At 40.2% G+C, this 21159-nt stretch overlaps 1 protein-coding gene across 3 annotated transcripts in view; it reads left to right on the top strand.

Moving 5' to 3' along the window:
• The first annotated feature begins 1741 nt into the window (after positions 1-1741).
• ATF2 (activating transcription factor 2) overlaps positions 1742-21159 on the top strand; it is a 79668-nt gene continuing 60250 nt past the window's right edge. For all 3 annotated transcript variants that reach the window (XM_024213214.1, XM_024213294.2, XM_024213134.2), the window contains exons 1-5: positions 1742-1827; positions 2507-2678; positions 7501-7551; positions 16658-16731; positions 17365-17434. In XM_024213214.1, the coding sequence (XP_024068982.1) occupies positions 17387-17434 (48 nt within the window). In that variant the 5' untranslated portion in view covers positions 1742-1827; positions 2507-2678; positions 7501-7551; positions 16658-16731; positions 17365-17386. The remainder of the gene's footprint in view (positions 1828-2506; positions 2679-7500; positions 7552-16657; positions 16732-17364; positions 17435-21159) is intronic.

The following is a 21159-nucleotide window of genomic DNA, read 5'->3' as shown; positions in this document are numbered from 1 at the left end:
GGGTTTATCTAACGAGCTTTGATAATGTTCATCCCTCTAGGAGCTTGAATACCTGAAAACTCTTACACAGGTTGCGGAAACAGACAGGCACAAAATGAAATGCCAGTCTGGTGGGACAATACTATAGATAGTGATAGAGTCTTCACTGTACTGACTTTACTGAAAACCGCATCACCTGCTCTTCTGGTATGGACCACAACAGGAGAAAATCTGGTGGCACTCTGAACACCATGAACTCAGAAAACCTGCTATGTCGATTGTTCTAGTCCTAGCTATAATCTCTCTCTCGCTCTCATTTGGTATCTGACACAGAGGCAGTTAATAGAGACCTTCATTGCTTTTACTCAGAAATTGCTCTGCTTTCTCCCCAGCCAGATCTAGGCCACTATAATGGCTATATAGCATAAGGTGGAGTGGGATATATTGGGGTTTAGCACTGGCAGTTCTTGCTCCTCATCTTGTCCTTGCTGCTCTGTTTTGTCTGTTCTTGCCTCCAGTCCCCCCCAAAGGTTTCTGGGCCAATTTGAGACTAAGGAAAGGTAGGGAACTGCATGACTAGCCTTGTAACCCACAGTTCTCTGATCACATTTAGGCAACCAGTGCTGCAAGCCACGTGGTGCTAGCAGCCAGTAGCTGGTACATTTTAAAATGTAGCACCTCAGAAATTGGTGCTATGTGAGAAAAGGTGAGAGTGGTATAGTTGGAACAGGTGTGCTGGAATAATTTGTATAGTGAGGGTTCTGAGAGCCATTGAACCAAACTGTAAACCCTGTATATGATAGAAACCAATTCCAGTCAGTGGGTGTGGCAGCACCCCCAGCACCTATTAGTTGAAAAGTATAAAATCCCCATTGTCCCCTACTCTTAAGCCTTTCAAGCCCCATGTGCAATCAAGAATTATTTTACATTTTTATAAAGCTCCTACATATATATTCTAACCTTTATCCCACATGATCTCAAAGTACTTTACAAAGTACAAAGGTTGTTTGCAGTGTTGTGTTAGGCCCAGGATATTAGAGGAGACAAAGTGAGTGAGGTAATATTTTTTACCAGACCAACTTCTGTTGGTGAGAGAGACAAAGTTTTTGAGTTTACAAAGATGTCACTTCACCAGCCACTGTGTACAGCCCAGCAACATGGTTCTCAGAGTAAGTGAAGAATGCTACATTTAATTGAAAATTAAGGGGAAATTTAGCAAGACAAAGTAGAATTACTGAGGATGCAGTGTGGTTGTGACACTCAAGCTACTTTTGCAGATGTATAATTGGATCTTTAATTATCATTAATTTGTATTACCATAGCCCCTAAGAGCCCATCATGGACCTGGACCCCATTGTGCTGCTAGGCATTGCACACAGAACAAAATGATGGTCCCTGCCCCAAAAACAATGTAAATTAAATTACCACAAAAGGGTCAGGATGTCAGTTTTAAATTTCATCTAAGGTGCACTTTCTTCAACCATTCCCCCCATTATTTTCAGTACCAACCATTCGACACTCGTTACCTAAACTAGTGACAGCGCTGAAGGTCCCCTTTCCACCCGCTTGACTTCGCGGGCTCTGCTTAGCTTACACCACCTACCAGCGTCCTTCCCCTTCCATTGCCGGTAACTTGTTACTTACCACTTCCGGCCACACAGACACGCCAGGGCCCCATCTTCCAAGCCAATCAGCGCCCTGCTCTGTGCCTCCACCAGCAGCACCCCCGTGGATCACGTGACCCCTTTGCCTCGGCCTTGGGGGGCATGTCAGTGAGTTATCGCGAGAAGGGACGGAAGCCTGTTGGGGACCTGGCCTTTAATGTGCGGTTCGACCCGTCTGCCCGGGGTGAGTTTGTAAACAGAGCGGGGCGAGGGGAGCCCGGCAGCGCCTCCGTGGCGTTGTAGTGGGGTTGATGCGCGGCGGCGCCGTAGCGGGCGGGTGAAGGGGGCGGCGCGGCCTGGGCTAGGTTGGGGTGCCCGGGAGGCATTAACATGGCGTCGCTGCTCTCCACAGAGACCCCCGCCCCCACCCCGGCCTGTGGCCCCCGCTGCCCGTAGAGCCGCGGGGTTCGGGCCGGAGCCAGCGCGGAGGAGACCGTTACCCGCCCCCGAGGTAGGCTAGTCCCCGCGCCTGCCCCAGGGAGAGGCTCCAGAGCAGGGCGAGGCTCCTTTCCCGGAAGCGGGCTGCCCTGACAGGTACAGCAGGTTCCCACCCCGTCCCTGGGGGCGGGGGGGCTGAGGGGTGCAGCGAGGCCTGCCCCTCCCCCTGCTGCTGAGGGGGCCGAGCCAGCCTCTCTTCGCCTGTGTCTGCCCTTGGGAGGGCGGAGGGAGACGGAAGACCCCAGGTGCCCCTCAGCAGCTGCCAAGAGGGGAGGGCAGAGCTGTCCTGCCTAGAGAGGGCTGCGTGGCCTGTATCTGTTTCCGGCCTGGCCTGGGTTGTGGTGGTCTGCTTGGGCCCATCACCATTGTGACTGTGGTGAGTGGGAGCTGGACACTCTGTTGCCAATTGTGTGTTTTTTCTCTAGGGTCCTCTCAATAGCTAAAACCTCTGACCTACTTGTGGCCCACCAAGAAGACGTTTTATGTGAGGCAGCACTGGTGTCCAGACATTCAAAGCATGATGGTTATATTCTAGGGCTTGAAAATCTTCCCTGATGCGATCCTCTCTTGCCTCAGGATTAAGTTTGCTAATTGGAGGTAGGGACTTCATGTGCTGCCACCTCCCGCCACCTATTTAATTTACATTGCAACCTCTTGATTTTCCCCCACTTATAAAATAATTCTTGCAAATAAAATCAGTTGGGATACTCCTATCTCACATGTATTCTGGCTGCCTTTTCTTCTCCCCCCTCCATCCACCCCCCAACTAAATTGTTTGTTCTTTCCAAAAATAAATACATTTTGATCTCTTTCTTTGACCCCACAATTAATGGGTTTTGGGGTTCCCCCCTTTAACTAGTAAATTCTAGGCTGTCCACTTTTCCAAATAAATGAAATCTGGGCGTTTTGTTTTCTCCCTTCCACCCTCCACCCCCTTTAGCAAAATCTTTGTTAAAATCTCCCTTATATCCAAGTCAGTGAATTTGGATTTCATTCCCTCTATTGCCCCTAGCTGTCTTTGAGTGCAAGAGTTTAGTAGGACTAAAACAAACAAAAATAGCCTCTTATGTGGCTACTGAGAATATCCTCACTTACATTAGATATAAATTATCATGCTTTAGAGCAGTGGTTTTCAAGCCCGTGGTCCCCTGGGGGGGCACAGACTATGTCTAAAATTTCCAAAGGGATCTGCACCTCCATTTGAAAGTTTTTAGGGGTCTGCAAATGAAAAAAAATGGTGAAAACTACTGCCTTAGAGTATAAGACAGCCACTAGCAGATGGGGTGAGGAAAAAAATCTCCTATGGGCAGGTTATTCCATAACTGTCAAATGCAGGATTTCTTGAACCTTTCTCTGAAGTATTGGTAGTGGCTATTTTCAGAGGCCCCAATACGGTAAACACTTATGCATATGTTTAACTTTACTACTAGTTATAGCCCCATTGGTTTAAAACAAATGTTTGCAGAACTGGGGCTAGAGTGAGGATGTTGGATTAGGTAGAACACTGCTCTGATCTGGTAGTTATAACATCTACTAAAACACCATTGTGAAAATAACACTTAGCATTTATATAGCATATTACAGATTCAAAGGGCCTCATTGCAATGTGTGAAGTTTAAAAAAACAAAAAATACACTAAACTTTACTGGGGTTCCTTGTTACATTAAAGGTTATTGACAGAAATTTAAATGAATAATAATAAAAATGCATTTTTTGGAGGGTTGGGTGGGCAACTTGTTTATTATCATTTTATATTTGGGTAGTTAAAGTTGTACATTAATATTTTGATCTTCATTGCACATTCAATATCTGTATCCTGATTTGGAGGTTAGTAAGCCTAATTTTGTTGGTATATCTGTATTCTTCTTGCTAGGAATTTTTGTAGCCATACAGATTCTGCCATATATCCTTCTTTCTACTCAGAAATTTTGTCTTATTTGATTGCATTAAATCTTTTGGGTTCACTGCTGCTCCCACACCTGTATAATCTAATCTGTTTAGTTTTGTATAAGATATACCCAGATAATACTGTATTCCCTTAACTTTTGACATTCAGCCGTGTTTCCGATGTGCCTATTATGTCATGGTCTTCTTCCATTTTTATCCATTCTAGTTTCTTTGGTATTTTTTTCTTTGTTTAAGCTTCTTGTCTGTAGATATTTAAGACCAAAAATAAAAGCTATGTGCCAATCTTTAACTCTTAGCTGATACACGTTGCTTTTCTGAAATTTTATCTGATCTCAACCTGGCGTGCCTCCAGTTTTAAAAAATGTTTATCAATTTCTCACTTAAAAAGAACCCAATGAAGACTTTCACAGTAACAAGCATAGTATGGTTCAGTATTATATAGTAATACTTACTGAAGTCATCAAGTGGCATGCATTCACTAGCTTATTTAACTGCATGATCTTATTACTGTTAGCCCTGTCCTCTCTTCAACCATACCATGTTGCTTGTTACTCTCACTTGTTACATCTTGTCTTAAATTAGACTGTATGCTGTTATGAGCAGGTACTGCTTTCCTACACATATGTCCACCGAGCACAAAGGGTCCCTGCTCCTTCTTGGAGTTGTAGGATGTTACTGCAGTACATATAATAAATAAAAACAACTTTTTATAACACCAAATGTAGATTCTCCTGGTGTTAATGGGACACTGATAACCTACCAATCACACTTCTATCTGAAATAGCTTTACTGATGTTACAAGAAATACCTATGAAATCCTGGCCCTATCAATGTCAATGAGAGTTTTGCCATTGACTTGAGTAGGGGCAAGATTCATACTCAGTGACTTAGGGCACAGCTGCAGCTATGCCACTGTAGTGTAGGCTAAGTCTACATTTAAAATTCTACAGTGGCACAGCTGCATTGCTGTATCACTTATTGCAGCATCTGGAGGGATTCTCGCATCACTGTGGGAGGGTAACTAAGGGTGGTAACTAAGTTGATTGAACAATTCTTCCATCGGCCTAGCACTGCTTACATGCAACTCTCAGGGATGTGGATTTTTCACACCCCTGAGAGACATAGCTAAGCTGATGTAGCTTTCCATTGCAGACCAGCCCATAGACACTTGCTACAGCGACAGAAGGGGTTTTCCCATTGCTGTAGTAAATCCACCCCATCAACAGACAGTAGCTAGGTGGATGGAAGAATAGTGGTGTTTATGCCAGTGCTTAATCACATCTTGCTGCAATGTAGCTTGGTCAACATAAATTTTAGATGTAGAATCAAAGAACCATAGGGTAGAAGGGACTGGAAGGGTCATCTAGTTTAACCCCTGCCAAGATGCAAGATTTGGTATGTCTAAACCACCCAAGACAGATGGCTATCCAGCCTCCTTTTGAAAACCTCCAGTGAAGGCACTTCCATGACCTCCCTATGCAGTCTGTTCCATTGTCCCATTGTTCTTACAGTTAGGAAGTTTTGGCTTTGACTGAGTCCAAGAAGTGTAGAACACCTCTGTCTGTAGGTAAATGCAGACAAGTTTCACAAAAGAGTGCTCAAAGTGGTCAATTCTATTATTTTGGTAAAGACACTTCTAAAGTCTACTGTTTCATATAACAGAAATCTTACCAGTGAAACAGTTCTTCATGACAAAAACTCAAAAGTGATTATTTGTATCAAATTAATAGCTATATGATAATGTGAAACAATGTAGAAGTGAACCAGTTTTCTGGCTTTATTAATAAAGTTGAAACAGTAAAAATGACCTAGCATTATTGTAGTGGCAGAAGATAAGAGTTTTCATTTTTGATTAATTGAATTTCCGTGAGAAATTTTGAGATTTAAGAACCCAGACAGGTGAATTCAGAAGATAAATCATAACTAACTTAGAAAAGAATATTATTCTGGAAATGTCTGAGAAACTAAAATTTTATTTTGCCAAACTGTAAGTAACCTTTGTTTCCAGATTCAGCTAATTATGTAGTCTATCATAAGATGTTGTAGCAGCTTCAGTAACAGTAGAAACAGAAATGTTTAGAACGGTAATGTTTTTAAGGACATAAAATGCACTTTAGAAGAGAATATGAATGTATTTAAACTTATTTTTATATCCTGTCACCCAAACTCACATTTGCTTGCTTATTTGATCCTTCCCTATATTTGTATCAGTATTAGTAATTTGACTTTTTCATAATCCTATCAAAAAACCCCAACAAATAAAAAATTATCCCTTGCATATTGCCTGCAGTGTTTACCCTTCCACTTGCCTTTCACACAGAAATCTCGCCTTTATTCCAGCTCTGTCTCTGTCTCACCAAAGTCATACTCTCCTTGTTCCTCTGCACACACCCCATTCCATAATTAGGTCTGCTGATTCTGTTGGGCTGTTTACTGGATCTTTCTGCATCAGGTCATTTGACAATCTGGACAAATGGGTTTCCTTCTGCTTTTTCGATTTGGTAGGCAAATGTGACCAATCACCAGCTTCAAACTTTTTTTTTCTTTCTGTCCAGCTGCACTCCTTCTGCATGGTCTCTTCTTGGAACCTCACAGAGCAGTTAGCCATTCAGACGGGCAGAAAATGCTGTGGCTGTTTGTGCTTAGATCTCTTCATGATGCTGCACTTGTTACATCCCCTCTTGCTCTTCCTCAAGATCCACTGACGCAAGCCCAACTTTAAGTCTTCTTCCCGGGGCAAACAGAATGGCCTCTTACAGCAAGGCAAATAGTGGCAGCAGCAAAATAGGAGGCTCTGGCTCTCCTTGCCTTTAGGTAGTGAGTCCACCACCACTGTCTGGTTAGTCAGTGTTAGGAGCTTAGGCTCCTCCTGATTCCACTCCCATCTCAAATGAGACAGTGTGTACTGCAAATTCTCCTGAACTACATTCTGAGGGCCTCACTCCCTTTAGCACTGTCTTTTTATGACAAGTGGTGCTTCAAAATGGAGCCCACCCTGCTCATTTGCAGTCCTACAGGCTTCAGTGACCAAGCCCCCACTCTCCTTTGCAGGGACAGAACATTGCTCGGAAGATCCACTTGTGCAGGGACTCTGACACACCACAGAAATTGTCATTTAAGCATCCCTTCACCGTATACAAAAGCCTCATGGCAGTACACTGGAGCACATCCTGTGCTAAGGAATGCACAGGAGCTGGCTTGGAAAGAGTATAGCTGGGTGGTAGAACAATTCTTGGAAGCCAGTAATAATTTCTCTGCCTAGTAAGTTTGAACATCAAATGAAAACCCATTGGTCCAGACTTTCAAATACGTTGTCTCAGAAGGTTGACTTATAGTAGGGAAAATCTCATTTATGTTTTAAACACCTGAACCCTTCCTTTTCACTTTTGTTTCAGATCCTATGGTGGTGGTATACAATAGGTCTATTAAAATGAGGCATTTACCCACTTCTTTGTGGAGGGTGGATTTTCCTGTAAATGTGAAGCAGTAAATATATTTCATTTTGTTTCAGCTTTCCGCTTGTGTTCTAGGAATCTGAGAGAAGCTGTTCCAGCCCCTCCAGGTCAGTGCAGCTGTGACTTTTTTTTTTTAAACATTTTAATTTGTTTACTTAATAAATAATGAAAAATAAGTTTAATTTGGGAGACTTTCCATCTACCAACTTCTATACTTAAGTGAAAGGTGTGACTTTCAAAAATGCTCAAAATCATCCCAGCTCTCCTCCCCTAGAAATAATGGTATAATTCCCATTAACTTCAGTGGGAACTAAGATTAGGCTAAATTGGAATGCTTTTTAAAGTCTCACCCAGAAAGTATAAAAGTGTAGCAACTGAGCTAGCATTTAGAACTCTGTTACCTATTTTGAGTTGCATTGTTTCTTTTTGGCTCTAGAAGATGATACTGCTTTTAACTTTAGATAATTTTAATCCAGTAAACAAAAAAAACTGAACCCTTCTCCTCTTCCTCTTTTGCCCCTTTACCCCATTCAAGCTAACATTTCCCCATGTTAAGGTTGGAAAATTAATACCTACACCTAAAGTAAATATTTTAAATAAACATACTTTCCTGTGTTCAGTTTTTTATTCTTATAGTCTGCACCACTGCTTATTTTATTGTCAATCACCTAAACAGATCTTTTGTTACATTTGTATTCTTATCTGAAAAAGACATTGTACGAAAAGAAAAATCAAGAATTAAATAAATCAAACATGCCTTTTTTTATTTTTAAGTGACCATTCTTCCTTGCCTGCTCTGGCTTACCTGTCCAGTATTTATTTTAATTGTAGTACAATAAACATTTAAGGATACAGTTTAATGCCCCTTCAAATCCAAGAGGTCTGCATTAAACATTTTTTATTAAAAGAATCTAGGGTAACTTTTCTGTGTATATAAACAAAATCATGAATTAATAACAGCAGTACAGACCAAGTGGGCTACGAGCAGTCATCAGTGCATATAGTATGTTTCACTACTGTTTAGGTAGCCTAATAGCTCAAATAAATGTTCAGTTTCTGCATTTAAAAATAGTGTTTGCTTTTACGTTTTCAGTGTATCATCATTCTCAGTTATGGGATACCACTCATCCACCCTTAGTGGTAGAAAAGAAGAGAACAAGAGAGATGAATGGATTTTGATGTAATCTGCAAAAAACAAAATAATTAAAAATCTAAAATGTTAAAACTTCAAATACAGTATAGCAAGTACTCTAGCTAACATCCACTCCACTTCCATTTGCACTTTTTTCTTTTTAAGAAGTTTTAAGTGAGATGCTTTCGACTTGATGATTATGCTTTGCATTCACATAGAATGTCATTATATTATTTATTATTTGTATTACCGTAGTGCCTAGGAACCCTAGTTATGTCAAAATAACTTAATCTTGATGAATTGTTTATAAAGTATTAGCCTTTTGCTTGCAGGACAGGTGTATGGAGCTTGTTCATTTGATACAGTGAAATTTGCCCTGTAGTTAAAAGGCCCAAGAAGACACGCACTAGATCAACAATCATTGCTATAAGTTCTGTATGTTGTAAATCATTAATCATTTCAGCATTTCTTGTAGGTGAGATGCACTGTTGCCCTTCAGACTGTGTTTAAAGTGTCACCTATATTGGTAATGAAAACCTGTCAGAGAAACAAGTTTAAAACAGTTTGCTTGGCCAGTGTGGATTCTGTATAAGCTTTTAAAAAAAAATTCTAGATTCAAAAGTGAAAAAATCTAGAGAAATGGTTTTTAAATGCTTACACTATTATGCCTTTCCATACCGATCAGACAAGCCATGTTATTCTGAACTGCCATTGTGGATAGGGCTTGAGTCTCATGCTAAATTATGTTGAATTCTGTAGGGAGGCATTCTATATGGGTACAGTAAGTGACAGATGGGTAAATACTACTTTTAAACTCTTATTTTCTTAGTTACAATACTTTACTGTACACCTATTTAAATATGTGGCTATGGTCAGAGAAACAGGAAGACAAGTGTGGAAATCTTTTTCTTACAAGCCCAATCAATATCTAACCAAGAGCCAGTCTAATTTTTGGGAAATCATTATGCAAGTGGTATTGATCAAGGTCACCTGCTCTGGCTGCCTAACATTGACTGGGTTCTTTAGTTTACTTCTATCATGTGTATAAATAATACAAGGATCGCAGGGCTGTCTCACAAGTACCTATCAAGGAAACAACTTCCTTTTTCCCGTTTCCATTTGCTGTATCTTAAACAGATTATTTTGGTATCTGAAGGCCACCTATGTTGCTTCCATACATCTCTCCCCATGTAGGACTAACATCAAAGCATACACATGAAGGCCCGGGATGAAGCAATACAACATACCAGTAGACAGACAGGTAGAACTACATAAGCCAAATGCCTTAGGGTAACATGGCTGAAAGAGGCATATGATTCCAAAGGATACAAAATGCAGCTTCTAAGATCATCTTCCTGGGTCCATTATCCTTCTCCTGTTTCACTGCATCAAAGTCAAGCTTCTTGTCCTCACCTTCCAGAACCTTCAGAATCCTGCCCTAGCTGTGTGCTTTCGCTTGTCTCTCATCACATTAAACACAGCTTCTCTGTTCTGTTAACTATGCTAGTCTTGTTTAGCCATTTGTCACCTTCTTATATATAGATATATGCCTCCGCACCTCCTTCCATGCTGCCTCTTACATGTGGAACCTATTCTTTGAGCTGATCCCATAAGGCCACAGATTTCTCATCAAGTCCCAACTCTGGCCTGACACTTAAGTCAGTTATTAATTATGACTCAGTTGAATGGCAGATGAGAATCGTTGGCACTTACTATACAATAAAAAAATCTGCAAATATATGTATGTACATCAAAATTGTATATATTTGATTTCTGTATCCCTCTCCCTTTACCCATCATATCCCACTTGTAATCTTAGATTATGAACTCCTTGGAGCAGGGAGCATTACTGTGTTTTTGTGCTGCTAGCATTAGGAGACAAAATCCTAGTAGAGGCCTTTGGGCACTACTATTATATAAATGTTCAATTACATTTTTAAAAATTACATTCAGAGAACTTTAAGGTTGCACTATCAAACACTCGGAAGTTTAGGAAATGCCAGAACTAAGATTGGTTGTGCAACCTTAATTCAACCCCCTTGTGCATATTCATTATAATACCACCAGTGGACCAAATTCGATGATGAATCCTGAAGCATTTTGAGCATATGCTAAGAAGATTATAATACAGTCTTCAACTGTATGATCACATTTTTTTTCCCCACAGACCCTCAGCCTTATTCAAAGTACAGGATGACTGGTGCTCTGGAGATGAACCAAGGTTGTGGCGTGAATGAGGCTGTTGCTTGTAGGATCCTCATTTGTTGCATAAGTTGGAAAGAGTGTAGTGAATGAAGCAGGGAACTGCAGGAAGAGAGAGAATGAATTTGTGGTTAAGGCAGCTGAATGCTACTCTGGGATTGGATTCTATCTCTGCTACTGCCACAGGATTCCTATGTGATGTGCAGCAACTCTCATAAACCAGATTTTTCACAGGTGGTCATTACTTGTTTGTTCCTCATTGTTTGGTGTCTAACTTAACATTAGGGGCTTGATTTGCAAGTATTTTTTTTTTAAAGGCAAATTGAAAACACAGAAATTTAATTGTTGAGCCAGATGGGTGGTCTGAAGGATTGGAAACTTTACCTCCACATCAGAGACTACTACCACTAGAGCTAACAAAAAGTAACTGGTAGCAATCATAGTAGTATGCTGTGATTCTCTTTGTGGAGCAGCCACTAGGGGGGATTGAGACACACTTTGAGTGGGTTTCAAAGATTTTTCCTGACTATCAGAGGAATGTTGAGATTCAATAATCCTGCATTCTATTCCAGGATCAGGATGGGTATATGTTCTTGTGGTTTTCTTTACATCATACTCTTATTTCTGACTCTTGCATTTGAGTCTTGTTGCTTTCTTCTTCTCCATTGTGCCTGTGCTGGGCAACAGCAGGGGACCATTGAGATTGCAAGAGGGACAATCTGTCTCTTGTGTTCCGGCCCCTGACAGCTGGGAAAAGCAATTGCAGGGAATGGCCTACTCAGCCCCCTGGGCTAGAACATGTTCAGTGCAGTTAAAAACAGGAGCTGTGTAGGGGTGGAGTTTGCTTAGTACAGATGGACTATTTGGAGAATTTAGCTGCCAAGCTCTAGCAAGCTTCTATAGCACATGTGCAAATGGTGATTTTTTTCAGAAGCTTCTTATCTTTAAGCCTAAAGATTGCAAAACTTGTCAAAATACAATTTTTCAGATGTCTGTCACTCATAAAACTACCTTATGCTGTGTCCTGCAATAAAATAATGTTAACAGAGGCCAGATTAGCTTTGACTTTTCACTTCAATAAAACTTATTTCTTTTCCTTTCAAAGCAGAGAGTCGAACCATTTAAATTTTGGTTCAGTTTGGGTTTAGCAATGTTTCCTAACTCTCTGGTTCAGACACTAACTTAGAAAACTTTGAACCTGTTTAAACTGGTTCAGATACATTTCCTGCAGATTGTCACACACTCTTATGCTTGCATTGTAACTCTTAGAAAAGGAATATTTATTATTGTATTCTTCAGGAACTTTCTCAATGGAATTTCATTCAAAATATTTTGTATGCAGAAATGTATCACATTTTCAAACTATGATCTGCGTTGTTGGATTAGGATAAATCACAAGATACATAATACCAATATCCCATGTTATCAAGGACATACCTGAGGGACTAGGTAGGAGCAGCCTCAGTTGGGGCTGGGAGTGATTAGCAATTGGGCCAGCAGTATGGCCAGAGCAATGTACTGTATTTAGTTGGCTCTGTGTGTTTAAGCCAATCACCTCAAAGACTTAATGCAACTCAAAACATTCCAGCATTCTTGTAAGATTAAAAAAGAAAGATGAAGTTATGAAGTAATTTTTGAAATCAGTAATGCAAAAAAAAAGGTAGCAAAGGAAAGCAGCAGGCCTATTAAACAATAAAAAATTCACCACCAGGGAACTGCAAACATTACAATCAAGCAATATGAAAGAATTCTGTTATGAAAAAAACAAACAAACCTCCTTGACGTAGTGGACAGAGGGGAGAAGCTCTAGGCCCAGCCAGGGAGGTGAGGTGATAATGGGGTTTTTATTAGTCAGAAAAGAACTGATACAGCACCTCTCCCCTTTCAGCTAGAACCCCCTTCACTTCCTTCCTCCTTTCAGGCCCCTCAGAGTCCCTCCGTCCCTCCTTCAAGTAGTCTCCCATAGCATAACACAATAACTGAACCTGTGCAGGGTGACTATTGGAGTGGCAGCAGGAAGGAACTTCAGTGCCAGGGAAACAAAGCCAGGAACAGCCTGGAAGAACAGTGGAGCCTTACATTCTCAAGTCAAAACAAAGGTCTTGTGTTCCACACTCCTCCTGCCTCACCCACCATGTCTGAAGCCTGAGTTATTGGCCTCTAGCACTCACCAGCAAGCAGGAGGAGATGGTGAGGGGAGGGAGGTGTTCTCTTCCATGGGGAGTCCTCTATCTGGGCATAATTAATCGAGAACTACCAATCCCAGAATACTTTTATCCCCCCTCCTTCTCCTCTCATTTCCGGTTGCTTCTTGGGAAGTGTAGTCTGTGCTTCTCTCTCTGTAAGGTTGGCGCATCCTGAGAAGACACTCCCTACCACCTGATGATTGAACCTGTTACTTTGAACTGGTTACTGGTTTTTGTTTTTTTGGGTTTGATTCCCATTTGGGGTCAATATGAGTCAGAGGTTTTCAGTCTGGGGTCAGTTCTAGTTCACTCATAAAAACTTTTCTGAATCGGTTTTTGATTTCAGTTCAACTTGTTTCAAAGGGATTGACTTTTGATCAAAAATTAAATATAAAAAATAAAGGATCATTTCCCTCTCAACCCAATAGATTTAAATCAGATAATCACTCTATATGCTATTTTATATTGTCCTAATCCTGTACTAAAAGGGAGAATAGGCTGGGGTCTGCACCTCTTTCACTCCTCCACCCCTCCCCCACCAGTAGGGGGATGTACTGTTTTTACCCTCCCTCCGTGGCTGGGAGGGGGACATGCTGTACACACCCACACAAACCCCTGTAGGGATGGGGACAAGCTTGCAAACTCAGCTGCTGGTTCTGGAGCCCAAACTGCGCTTTAAGAGTGTCCGTAACTCTGAAATTTTCGTAAACCTCCATTCCTGAGGTGTCCGTAACTCTCAGGTTCTACTGTATTTGGAACAAGCTAGATCTGCTAGAGGCACTCTGATACTGTACTATTTCGTCTGGTATGGAGTTAGCTTTCCCCTTTGAAGATCAGCAACAAGGTATACTGTCATGGTAGACAGATAGAGGCAGTTGTGCCCTTTCTAATTCTTTATCATGATTGTCTTCAGACTTTTGGAAATCCTAAAGGCTACAAAGCTGCTTCAACCATCTCTAATATAGGAGTTGTCCACCAGTGCCCCTTGGAGAGAGATCCAGCAACGTTTAGTTAATTAATGTCAAGGCCTAACTGAGACTAGCCCATGTTAGATTTGAAACTGAACCAAGAAAAAAAAATTCGGAATGGAATACAGCAGAACTGGGATGACGTTCTCTCTGGGAAGACTTTCAAGCATCCATTGAAAAATTCAAGATGACTACATATTCCAATATCCTCTTAACAATGCTATCTATAGTGTAGCCTGGAGTTTAGACAAATTCATTTTTGTGCCATGGCACTTGCCTGTGTTCCTGTAAATCTTTACAAAAATGATGATGATAGTACATATCAACAGCCTGCTTAACAGTTCAACAAATACTGAATGCCTTTGGAAACCTGGGACAGGTCATGAACTCTTTGAAGGGAATAGTAGAACAATTTCAGTCCGTGGTTTGTCTTGGCATTCACACTCTGATATGTCAACCTGTCCCTCAGCAGCCAAAGTCAGAGATTCTTAAGTGTCTCTTCTTGGAATAATCTCCTCTTTGCTCCTGATCTGAGGTAGTCAAAGTCCTTTACTGTTGAACGTGTATGTAATAGAATCAACACCTTGGAACCTCTTGCACTATATCTTTGCTGCTTCTGCAGTTAAGTGCTTATGGCTAGTATCACTAGCTCTCCTTTATTATGTGTGTAGTAGCCAAAATATCTATCCAGTGGTTGTGAGACAAATTTAGTAAAGGGGAGTGGGATCTCTACCCTTTTGGAACAAGTCTCTCAGCAATGGATATCAATGACATACATCAGTGATGAAGGCCAGTTTAATGGATCTATCTGAGAACAGTTGAGCTGTCTCATGTCTAAAGTTTAGTGATGTATTAGAGAGAATATACATCCAGTGAAAATTTAGGCATTTCCAAAGGTCTCATGACCTTCAGCTTCCAAACTGTTGAAGGAGAAGCAGATTTGATCTGTGCGTAGCACATTCTGTTAATAAAGCTGCCATTGCTTACTTCATCTAGCAAAGCAGTAGTTGAAACCACCATTCATTGGAGCTGTCTAAAGATACTTTTTTCAATGGTATTTTCTTAAACTTCTGAATCTATTTCTTATGGGAGTTAAATAAACTTACGGGCTGGGAGTATGTGTCATTTCTTAGGTCATCAAGCAGTTTGGTTGCTTCTTTTCGTTATCGTCTATCTCTGAATGTTAAAATGGGGTGGCCTTGTAATGATCTCTTGTATCCACAAATACTATCCAGTACCTATCCTGTTCTTGGTTACCTAGAGAAGGAGGTTTATGGATGTTTTTTGTTTTGTTTTTTTGAATCCGCTGGTCTGAAGAAATACAATTGCATTTTCTTTCACCATCCCTCTCTTTGCTTCTGTCTTCCTCGTTACATGTTTTTTTTAAAAATCTGTCTCTGTGTCTCAGATGAACCAAATCAGACTTATCTTTATAAGTAGATCTTGCTCTTCTTTGGTATCAGGATACTTGCAGGGATCCAGATAAGAGAAATTTCATTAGAAACAGTCTGAATTTTGTTTGTTTTTCTTCTCAGTAGTGTTCCTGTATTTTTGTTCTGGATTTTTTCCCACCTCTTTGAGATTTTAGATTAATTAAAGAATTTTGGTTTCTCTTTTTATACACTGCCTTCATGTAAATATAGACAGTAGTGAAACTCGTGTTAGAGGAGCACTCAAGTAAGACAAGGCAAAGGCAAAGAAGCTAAATGAATTCTTTGCATTGGTCTTCGGTACAGAGGATGTACAAGATACCCACATCAGCGCTGTTCTTTTTGGATGACAGCTCTGAAGTACTGTCCCAAATTGATATGTCAATAGAAGAGATTTTAGAATAAATTGATAAATTAAACAATAATAGGTCAACAGGACCAGATGGTATTCACTCAAGAATTCTGAAGGAACTTAAATAGGAAATTGCAGAACTTTTAACTGTGGTATGTAGCCTATCACTGAAATCGGCCTCTGTACCAGAGGAAGGTAGCTAATGTTAACAGTTTTTAAAAAGGGCTTTAGAGGAGATCCTGGCAATTACAGGCTGGTAAGCCTAACTTTAGTACTGGGTAAATTGGTAGAAACTATAGTAAATAATAGAATTGTCAGATACAGATAAACATGATTTGTTGGAGAAGAGTTACTACAGCTTTTGCAAAAGGAAGTCATGCCTTGCCAATCTATCAGAATTCTTTTCAGGAGTCAACAAGCATGTGGATAAGGGTGATCCTGTGGATATGGTATGCTTGGAATATCAGAAAGCCTTTGACAAGGTCCCTCACCAAAGGCTCTTAAGGAAACTGGGGGCTTGTCTAAACTTACAGAACTGTAGCATCTATAGCACTTAGTGAAGAAGCCACCTACACTGACAGGAGAGCGTCTCCTGTTGACATAGGTACTCCATTTCCCCAAGAGGGGGAAGCTAGGTCGAAGAGAGAAGCCCTCCCATCAACATAGTGCTGTCTACACCAGGAGTTAGGTCAGTATAACTGCGTGACTCATGCTTGCATGAAACTGTGTATTAAATTGAAAAATAGTAGTTCTGAGAAGGAAGACTGTATTTATGGAGAGAGAAACTCAAATACTATATATGCATAAATAGCAAGAATTCAGTGCAATCTGAACCTGATCCAGGGTAATGAATGGTATTATATAACTTATCCAGACACATTACAAGGGAATAACTGCATTTTGTTTGTTTAGCATGCACAATAATTGTTTTCTTTAATTACAGTTCATTGCCATGAAAAGGAGAATGTGATTAAACTGCTCACCTTATGAAATTTGGCTTACATGTGAATCTGCCAGGTATAGACGTGTGTGTGTGTGTGTGTGTCTCTGTCTGTTTAGAGCATTGCTAAGTAAAGTAACATTTTGATCTTCTGCTGACTTCTTATACATATATAAAGTCTTTAGGTAAATATTATCATTATTATTATTTATTGTAGTATTTCTGAAGTGGTATTGAAATGTAGCCTTTTTTAAAAAATAATATTTATAAAAATAATCTCTGCTGTGGAGAATGTGCATAGGCATCCCTAATACACCGACTTGGCTTTAAAGGTTGATCATGAGAAATTCAGGGAATGAGTTGTTTCCCTGGCTTATTGGTGCTGTGTGCTTGTCTCTTTGGATGTTATATGCTGTTGACTCATATTTAGTTTGTGATCCACTATGACCCCAAGATCCCTTTCCACAGTACTCCTTCCTAAGCAGTCTTTTCCCATTTTGAATCTGTGCAATTGTATTATCAAATACTTAGCTCACTGCAATCAGAAGAGAGGCAGGGTGGTTCTTGCTAGTGGAATACTAAAATCTTTAGTAATTCTTCCAGCCTGGGCTTTGGAGGTTGATGTATTGGTAACTTGTTGCAATTACTTTTAAATATTTTGAGATGTCTTTTTTGGTTTTGTTTTTCCTGTTTTTATCATTTCAACCTAGGTAATACAAAGACCTGTGGAATATGAGTGATGACAAACCCTTTTTATGCACTGCCCCTGGATGTGGCCAGGTAATAGGATGCTTTGAATCTATTAATGTTGGTCAAGTAGACAAACACAGGTAAATGTATTTTATGTTAGATTGAAGAGTAGAAATATTTTTTAATGACAGATGTTGGAAAGTAACTGCATGCTGTAATTATTTTGTAAAGCAGGTGACAGCAAGAATTTTCAGCTATTTTTTAAAAATTTCAAAAATGCTATCCACAGGATAGAGTCTTTAAAAAATAAAAACAAAAGAAAAATCCCACAATTGTCATATCTCTGTCAGAAAAAACACTGTTTTAATTCTGCATTTGTAATTTTCTAAATGGAAACAAATAATGCATTAATTTGCATAATAGTGATCACATTCTTAACTCTCTAGAAGGAATTAGCAGAAAAACAAGTGCAATACAAAGTGTAATACAGCTCCAGTATTCATGAAATCTGTAGAGGTTAAATGATAGCAGGGCGCTTGTATAGTGAAGCCTGGGGGCATACTTTAAGTTTCAGTAAACATCCCATTTTCCCCAATGCATTATTATAATCCAGTACTAGCCTACTGGTTCTACCATGCTTCAGGAAGGAGGCCTTCCCATTGATTGGCCAGCTTCAGAGAAAATCCCTTACAAACGGGCTGTACAGAGAACTGAAATCCCATTCTGGTCTTGTGCATTTCCAAATTTCCCTCCCATTTTGAGCTGAAGCGTAACTTTTTAAAAAAGGCTCAGAGGCAATACTTATAATTACGGACAGTAAGCCTAGCTTCAGTACCAGGCAAACTGGTTGAAACTATAGTAAAGAACAGAATTATCAGACACCTAGATGAACACAATATTTTGGGGAAGGGTCAACATGGCTTTTGTAAAAGGGAAATTACATCTCACTAACCCTATTAGAATTCTTTGAGGGTGTCACCAAACATGTGGACAAGAGTGATCTGCTCAATATAGTGTACTTGGACTTTCAGAAAGCCTTTGACAAGGTCCCTCACCAAAGGCTTTTAAGCGAAGTAAACAGTCATGGGACAAGAGGGAAGGTCCTCTCCAGGATGAGTAACTGGTAAAAAGATAGGAAACAAAGGTAAGAATAAATGGTCAGTTTTCACAGTGGAGAGAGGTAAATAGTGAGGTCCCACAAGGCTAAGTGCTGGAACCAGTGCTGTTCAATATAACTCATAAATGATCTGGAAAAAGGGGTGAACAGTGAGGTTGCAAAATTTGCAGACAATACAAAAATTACTCAAGATAGTTAAGTCCAAAGCAGTCTCTCAAAACCGTGTGATTGGGCCAGGAAAGAGCAAATGAAATTCAATGGTGATAAATGCAAAGTAAAGTATATTGTAAAACATCATCCCACCTACACATATATAATGATGAGTTCAAAATTAGCTATTACCACTCGAGAAAGATCTTGTAATTATCCGAGGATAGATCTCTGAAAACATCTGCTCAGTGTGCAGTGGCAGTCAAAAAACGAACAGAATGTTAGGAAAGTAATAGATATAAGACAGACAGTTAGGAAACCATTAGGAAAGTGATAGATATAAGACAGAAAATATCATAATGTCCCTATATAAATCCATGGTACGCCCACACCTTGAATACTGTGTGTAGTTTTGGTCACCCCATCTGAAAAAAGCTGTATTAGCATTGGAAAAAGTGCAGAGAAGTGCAACAAAAATGATCAGGTGTATGGAACAGCTTCCATATGAGTAAAGATTAAAAAGACTGTGACTGTTCAGCTTAGAAAAGAGATGACTAAGGGGGATATGGTGGAGAAAGCGAATAAGGAAGTGTTATTTATCCCTTCACATAACACGAGAACTGGGGATCACCCAATGAAATTAGTAGGCAGCAGGTTTAAAACAAACATAAAGAAGTAAGTCATCTTCACACAATGCCCAATCAACCTGTGGAAGTCATTGCCTGCGGATGTGAAGGCCAAAAGGATAAGTGGGTTCAAAAGAGAATTAGACAAGTTCATGATGGATGGATTCATCAATGACTATTAGCCAAGATGGTCAGGGATGCAAACCCATGCTGTGGGTGTCCCTAAGGCTCTGACTGCCAGAAGCTGGGAATGGATGACAGAAGATGAACCTCTTGATAATTGCCCTGTTCTGTTCATCCCCTCTGAAGCATCTGGCACCGTCCACTGTCAGAGGACAAGATGCTGGGCTAAGTGGACCATTGTTCTGACCCAGTATGGCCATTCTTATGCTCTCATAATGTGAGGCCTTCACGCCTTCTCAACTCACATCAGGATTGGAAAAGGGGTACTATATCTTCTTCTAGGTTATTAATCTTGTTTTTCTTTCCTTCCTTACTGGTATGGTCCAGCTTCTGTGGTTTTAGGTAATACTTGAGGTTTTCTTGATGCAAACAGTGATCAGATATTCACTTTTATTTTATCTGCTCACAATTTTGTCAGTATCCACTGCGAACTTGCAAGTGGTCCTTCCTGCAGGGTGTAGTGAGGAAGACATATGTAGACTTCAGGGGGAGGTGCCAGGATGTGAATCTCTCAACCTGGGTCAGTTTGTAGTGGAAGTGGTAGCCTATACCACGTAATGAAGCGCACACTAACTTTAAGGAACAACTAGGGCTTGATAGTTAGATGGACACAACTCTCATAATAGAGTGAAAGTTAATATTACACCTCACATCTGGGCAGCCTGTGGTTAGGTCCCCCTGAGCAGACTGAAGACCTTTTAATTGTTACCTATTCTTATGATGATTATGTAGATATGTAATCTATGGTCAGAAAACGTAGCTGCCCATAGCTGTCGGGGTTTTCCACATGTAGATAAGTATAATTTTCCAGTGTATTAAATAATATTGAAGCTAATAAGCCATTTTCCTTTAGGCTTGTCTTCTGTGTTTCTTCCTATGTACTAATGACTGCTCAATTTATACTTATTCTGTAAGGAAAAGTCATTGCGTTCTTGCAGATAGTGGGGTTTGGTTTGTGTGGGTTTTTTGCACAATGTTGCTTTACAGAAGCAACAAGATTTATTTTAATACAACTCTAGGATTTGTTCTTAGTCTTATTCAGTACCATTTGTCTGGCAGTGTCTAAGTCCTGAGTGGTAACATTGACTCTGAATTTGATTTCTTGTCAGTTTAAGTGAGACTCTGATCATCATTTTAACATCGAATTGTGTATTTAATTTCTGATTGTAATGTTTATAATTGAAAGATTCAAAGAGGTGAATGTTCTTTGATTTTTTTTTTTAAAGGGAATTTTAAAGTATTACATTCAAGAGTTCAGCATACTTTTATTTTTGAAAGAATGTTATGGCTTATAGACTCATAGACTTTAAGGTCAGAAGGGACCATTATGATCTTCTAGTCTGACCTCCTGCACAATGCAGGCCACAGAATCTCACCCACCCACTCCTGTAACAAACCCCTGAACTATGTCTGAGCTATTGAAGTCCTCAACTTGTGGTTTAAAGACTTCAAGGTGCAGAGAATCCTCCAGCAAGTGAACTGTGCCACACGCTGCAGAGGAAGGCGAAAAACCCCCAGGGCCTCTTCCAATCTGCCCTGGAGGAAAATTCCTTCCTGACCCCAAATATGGCGATCAGCTAAACCCTGAGCATGTGGGCAAGACTCACGAGCCAGACACCCAGGAAAGAATTCTCTGTAGTAACTCAGATCCCACCCTATCTAGTGTCCTATCACAGGCCATTGGGCATATTTACCGCTAATAGTCAAAGATCAATTAATTGCCAAAATTAGGCTATCCC

The sequence above is a fragment of the Terrapene carolina genome, unplaced genomic scaffold (assembly GCF_002925995.2).
Source record: "Terrapene carolina triunguis isolate 2854851 unplaced genomic scaffold, T_m_triunguis-2.0 Scaffold62, whole genome shotgun sequence".
NCBI lineage: Eukaryota > Metazoa > Chordata > Testudines > Emydidae > Terrapene > Terrapene triunguis.
This window is presented reverse-complemented; position numbering and strand designations above follow the sequence as displayed.